Source organism: Hyperolius riggenbachi, chromosome 12, assembly GCF_040937935.1.
Source record: "Hyperolius riggenbachi isolate aHypRig1 chromosome 12, aHypRig1.pri, whole genome shotgun sequence".
Taxonomy (NCBI): Eukaryota; Metazoa; Chordata; class Amphibia; order Anura; family Hyperoliidae; genus Hyperolius; species Hyperolius riggenbachi.
Window position 1 is genome coordinate 118,319,085 of NC_090657.1, and position 6,749 is coordinate 118,325,833.

The 6,749-nt window shown below is 42.7% G+C and overlaps 1 protein-coding gene across 1 annotated transcript in view; it reads left to right on the forward strand.

Annotated features, from left to right (window-relative positions):
* The window catches only part of USH1G (USH1 protein network component sans), a 371,347-nt gene extending 365,288 nt beyond the window's left edge, over window positions 1-6,059 (forward strand). The window contains 1 exon segment of the mRNA XM_068263202.1: window positions 5,216-6,059. Within this exon segment, the coding sequence (XP_068119303.1) occupies window positions 5,216-6,059 (844 nt within the window).
* The last annotated feature ends 690 nt before the right edge of the window (window positions 6,060-6,749 follow it).

Sequence of the window (6,749 nt, forward strand, 5' to 3'; positions counted from 1 at the left end):
TTTTTGTCACAAGTTAGCGGAAAATGACACTTTGTGAAAAAAAAACAATTAAAATCAATTTCCGCTAATTTGTGACAAAAAAATAAAAACTTCTATGAACTCACCATACTCCTAACGGAATACCTTGGGGTGTCTTCTTTCTAAAATGGGGTCATTAGTGGGGTTCCTATACTGCCCTGGCATTTTAGGGGCCCTAAACCGTGAGGAGTAGTCTTGAAACAAAAATGACCTGTGAAATCCTAAAGGTACTCATTGGACTTTGGGCCCCTTAGCGCAGTTGGGGTACAAAAAAGTGCCACACATGTGGTATCGCCGTACTCGGGAGAAGTACTATAATGTGTTTTGAGGTGTATTTTTACACATACCCATGCTGGGTGGGAGAAATACCTCTGTAAATGACAATCTTTTGATTTTTTTTACGCACAATTGCCCATTTACAGAGTTATTTCTCCCACCCAGCACGGGTATGTGTAAAAATACACCACAAACACATTGTACTACTTCTTCCGAGTACGGCGATACCACATGTGTGGCACTTTTTTGCACCCTAACTGCGCTAAGGGGCCCAAAGTCCAATGAGTACCTTTAGGATTTCACAGGTCATTTTGAGAAATTAGGGCCCCTAAAATGCCAGGACAGTATAGGAACCCCACAAATGACCCCATTTTAGAAAGAAGACACCCCAAGGTATTCTGTTAGTAGTACGGTGAGTTCATAGAAGATTTTATTTTTGTCACAAGTTAGCGGAAAAATTGATTTTTATTGTTTTTTTTTTTCACAAAGTGTCATTTTCCGCTAACTTGTGACAAAAAATAAAATCTTCTATGAACTCACCGTACTACTAACGGAATACCTTGAAGTGTCTTCTTTCTAAAATGGGGTCATTTGTGGGGTTCCTATTCTGTCCTGGCATTTTAGGGGCCCTAAACCGTGAGGAGTAGTCTTGAAACGAAATTTCTCAAAATGACCTGTGAAATCCTAAAGGTAAGGCCCCTTAGCGCAGTTAGGCTGTAAAAAAGTGCCACACATGTGGTATCGCCGTACTCAGGAGAAGTAGTATAATGTGTTTTGGGTTGTATTTTTACACATACCCATGCTGAGTGGGAGAAAGACCTCTGTAAATGGACAATTGTGTGAAAAAAAAAATAAAAAATTGTCATTTACAGAGATATTTCTCCCACCCAGCATCGGTATGTGTAAAAATATACCCCAAAACACATTATACTACTTCTACTGAGTACGGCAATACCACATGTGTGGCACTTTTTTACAGCCTAACTGCGCTAAGGGGCCCAAAGTCCAATGAGCACCTTTAGGCTTTAAGTGCTTACAAATTAGCACCCCCCAAAATGCGCGGACAGTAAACACACCCCACAAATTACCCCATTTTGGAAAGTAGACACTTCAAGGTATTCAGAGAGGGGCATGGTGAGTCCGTGGCAGATTCCATTTTTTTTTTTGTCGCAAGTTAGAAGAAATGGAAACTTTTTTTTTTTTTGTCACAAAGTGTCATTTTCCGCTTACTTGTGACAAAAAATAATATCTTCTATGAACTCACTATGCCTCTCAGTGAATACTTTGGGATGTCTTCTTTCCAAAATGGGGTCATTTGGGGGGTATTTATACTATCCTGGAATTCTAGCCCCTCATGAAACATGACAGGGGGTCAGAAAAGTCATAGATGCTTGAAAATGGGAAAATTCACTTTTTGCACCATAGTTTGTAAACGCTATAACTTTTACCCAAACCAATAAATATACACTGAATGGGGTTTTTTTTAATCAAAAACATGTTTGTCCTCATTTTCCGCGCTGCATGTATACAGAAATTTTACTTTATTTGAAAAATGTCAGCACAGAAAGTTAAAAAAATCATTTTTTTGCCAAAATTCATGTCTTTTTTTGTTGAATATAATAAAAAGTAAAAATCGCAGCAGCAATCAAATAGCACCAAAAGAAAGCTGCAGTGGTCTGAATGGAAAAAAAGTGCCTGGTCCTTAAGGGGGGTAAAGCCCACGGTCCTCAAGTGGTTAAACACTGCCACATTATGATTATTTACATGGGGGGAGGACGACGCCACAAGTTTTCTCGCCTGGAGTGACAAAATGGCTATAGGCACCCCGGAACTATAGACATCTTTGGCTGCTGTGCTGTCTTACCTGGAAGATAACTTTGTTAGGGCCTGTTTCCACTAGCGAATGGGAGCTGAAGGGATGCGATGCTACGCATCACGTCCGTTCCCATTTGCATCATTTCTGCATCAAAAGATGCGGAAGTGTATAGGAGGAGACGGCGTGCGGATGCGGCTGTGCGAGAATCTGCAGCATGCTGCAGATTTTCTGATCACTCCGCAACACTCCGCATAACCAGCTCATAATGGAAACTGTAATGCAAAGAGCAGATATACGCATCGCACTGGGTATAATGGAAACAGGCCGTTATACAGCTGTTTTATTCTGATGTCTTCCTACCTCACAGAATTATCTATTCAAATCCATATTATAACTTCTTCACTGGACCACTTCTTTACAAATTTAAGCCCTTTAAAGAAACACTGAAGCCAGTGTAAAAATGGCTTTTTACCTTTTATTTATGTGAGGCATGTTTGCCCCTGCTAAAACACCGCTATCCCGCAGAAGAATGACGGGTCTTTACCCCCCAAATCCCCCCTGCAAAATCCATGACTTTCTTGGTCGTGGATTTTGCTGCTCATAGAGGCAGAGCTTTCGGCTGCAGCTCTGCCTCCATGCGCGTCTATCAGCCGCAGATATCCGCCTCTCCCCCGCCCCTCTCAGTGTAGGAAGACTGAGAGGGGCGGGCAGAGGCGGAGATATGCGCTGATAGACGCGTGTAGAGGCTGAAAGCTCTGCCTCATGGAAGCGTTCCCTGCAGTGTGCCGCGGGATAGCAGCGGTTTAGCAGCGTTTTAGCAGGGGCAAACATGCCTCATACAAATAAAAGGTAAAAAAACATTTTTAAACTGGCTTCAGTGTCTCTTTAAACTGCAACTTGTAACTGTAAAACATTATGTTCAATATCTACATTTAATAAAAATATTAGATGTAAAGGTGTGCTATTTCTCAGTATTAACTCTTTACAATTGTAAAGCTAGCTGATAATCTTTCAAGTACAATGTATGACACTATTTAATCTAGGACTAATGGGCAGGGCCCTCCTCCTTTTGTGTCCTACCTGATCATGCACCTCCATTACTGTGCACCCATGCTATGCATTTGAGTGAACCTAACTTGCCTAATCTCCATGCTCCCATCCAGTGACTGACTAAGCATTACCTTATACTCATACTGTGCTGTGTGATCTGGTTTTCTTGTATTCCTGTATTGTCATATTGCTGTATGCAACCCCTAAATATTGTCTGTAACCTAAATTAATGTCCAGAGCTGCGTAATATGTTGGCGCTTTATAAATATAATACATAATAATAATAATTTTTCTGCTTTTTGTACTTTTTTCCTTTTACTGTAATATTGGCGTCAATTCACCAGAGGTTACCAACCTATTTATCTCTTGGGAGGTAATTTACCTCCTGTGATATCTCCAAATAGCAATTCTCCAGAAGTATAGGGGAAAATATCGACAGAGAGAAATGAAAGAGATAAATGTGAGATATGTATGAGATAAATAAGTGATAGTTAGTAGTTAGTTTTTCTCCAAATCACAATTCACCAGGGAATGTGGCCATTCGTTATTTTTTCATCTCTTTATCCCCTGAATGAACCTGGAGATATCGTGGTTTTCACACAGCAGCTGCTGCTGTGGAAGATGGAGCCTTTTGAGCTTACTCTGTTAGGCCTGGTGCACACCAAAAACCGCTAGCAGATCCGCAAAATGCTAGCAGATTTTGAAACGCTTTTTCTTATTTTTCTGTAGCGTTTCACCTAGCATTTTGCGGTTTTGTGAAGCGTTTTTGGTGTAGTAGATTTCATGTATTGTTACAGTAAAGCTGTTACTGAACAGCTACTGTAACAAACCGCCTGGCAAACCGCTCTGAAGTGCCGTTTTTCCTATACTTAACATTGAGGCAGAAACGCCTCTGCAATCCAAAATCTGCAGCAGCCCGGGAGTATGCGTTTCTGCAAAACGCCTCCTGCTCTGGTGTGCACCAGCCCATTGAAATACATTACCCAAGCGTATCCGCAGCCGCAAGCGGATCGCAAAACGCAGCTGAACCGCTCTGGTGTGCACTAGGCCTTAGAGCTTGCTTCTATTATGAGGAGACGAAGGCGCAGGAGGAGGGTCTGTTTAATCGCCCCTCGTATTTTTCGTGAGAGAACAGTTCTTGATAATTTTACTGAGACAGAGGTGGTGAAGAAGTTCAGACTCACTCGTGATATGATTTATGATATGATCTGGCAGTAAAAGGCAGGAATACTCTGGTCAGGTAGTGGTAAACTCCGCCTCCTACCCACAATGCTTCACTTTCAAGCTTACAGAGAGGAAAAGTATCCCATTTAAATCATTAATACCGATTACCTAACTCTCTGCTTTCTCACACTTTCCTCATGCATATCTCTCCATTATCCCCTGCTATCGAACACTTTTCTCTCTGTCCTCTCACACTGGTGAATCGACTCCAGAGTGTTAAAATACCTCATGAGATAAACTACCTACCTTTTTTCTCTTAGTAAATCCTCTCTGGTGAATTGACGCCAATGTAGTTAAACTACAACTATAATGATGAAAATGGAGAAGGATTTAATAGCAAGGTTAGATGGTTATTTTTTTAATGGTGCATGGCTTTAAAATTGGATGTGATCATACAGTGTGACAGGAAACATGTAATTATAATTTGCCCTATTTCATGTGCTTAAGCTTTGACATACCAGATCAGTGTTTGAGTCCTGTGCTAGAGCCAGTACCTGTTCAGTATGTAGTCCTTGGGCAAGACTTCCCAATGCTCCAGGATGGTCTACTGAGCTTACACTTAGTGGCTTCAGCTGTCAAGCATTTTGAGGGAATTTTTTGTACAATAGGATACCATTTGTGTTAACAGCAAAACAAAGGTTTTATGGCTTTCCCACGATGTCCAAATTCTATGTTCAGTAGGTAAAGTCCCAAAGTGGCACACCTTTCCAAATTGTAGTGAAAAGTCAATTTTGGCAGTCATTCAAGTGCTACAAGAGTTTAAAAAAAAAAAAAGTTATAAATTTGTAATAAAACATTCTCTTTTTTTTTTTGTTTTTGTTTTTTCATTAGCTCAGTGAGCCAACGTTTACCCAGTGCCACATTACTTGCTACCATGCCATATTCCCATACTGCAGGCACTACTAAAGGCAAATCAAAGGTGCAAAAGAAACTAGAAAAACGGAAACAGAATGATGGGACGTTTAAAATATATGAAGATGGTCGGAAAAGTGTGCGTTCCCTTTCTGGACTGCAATTAGGTAATGATGTCATGTTTGTGAAGCAGGGCACTTATGCAAGTCCCCGAGACCGAGGACGCCAACATCTCCGTGATATGTTTATCCATGAGGAAGATTCTTTATCAAGGGCTGTTAGTGACCCTGGACTACATTTGGATTCTGCTCACTCAGAGGTTAGTACAGACTCTGGACATGATTCCCTTTTCACCAGACCTGGACTTGGAACTATGGTGTTCAGGAGAAACTATATGAGTAGTGGGCTCTTTGGTGTGGGAAGAAAGGAAGAGAATGGCTTTAACATGGAAGGTGAAGAGGTAAAACTGCGTAGTCGACTAAAACGTTCTTCGAGCTTTGATGATAGCATTGGTAGTGCTGGCAGTTTGGAGGAACGAAATGAGCAAGAGCTGCCATGGGAAGAAGAAGAGTTAGGTCTGGATGATGAAGAGGAACCTGACACCAGCCCTCTTGAGACTTTCCTGGCTTCATTACAAATGTCTGAGTTTGTAACCCTTCTACAGGGTGAGAAGATTGATCTGGCAGCTCTGACACTTTGTTCAGATACTGACCTCAAAAGTATACACATTCCTCTGGGACCTCGTAAGAAAATCCTGGATGGCATCCACAGAAGAAAACAGGCACTGGATAGATCCTTAACCATGGGAGACACTGAACTGTAAGTATTTTAATGAATGGAAAGCTACTGCACAATCCTTTTTTTTGGTGGATAGGGGTCAGTGTTTGCATGAATGGGGCTGAAAGAGATATAACAAATGTGGTAGAATGTGAGAGGTGTGCCTGAACTATCTCTACACATGACATTCAAGAGACTAAACTGTATTGGAACAGTTAGGACAATGGATGACACAGGCACATGACTGCGGATGGAGGTATGGGGAGGAAGGGCATATATGACTCCGGTGACGGGTGGAGATGGTGAGAAATTACTTTAAAGAGGAACTGTAACGACAAAACGGCCCCTGGGGGGTACTCGCTTCGGGTGGGGGAAGCCTCAGGATCCTAATGAGGCTTCCCACGCTGTCCTGCGTCCCTCGGGGGTCTCGCTGTAGCCCTCCGTTCAGCGGTGACGCAATATTTACCTTCCTGGCTCCTGCGCAGGCGCTCTGATGGCTGTCGGCGCCGAAGTAGGCGGAAATACCCGATCGCCGTCGGGCCTGCTCTACTGCGCAGGCGTAAGCTTCCGGCGCCTGCGCAGTAGAGCGGACCCGACGGAGATCGGGTATTTCCGTCTATTTCCGTGCCGAAAGTCGCCACAGCGCCCCCGCTGGAGCCAGCAAAGGTAAATATTGAACTGACAGTCGGCACAGTCGCCGGCTGTTCGGAGGGCTGCGGCGAGACCCCCGTGGGAC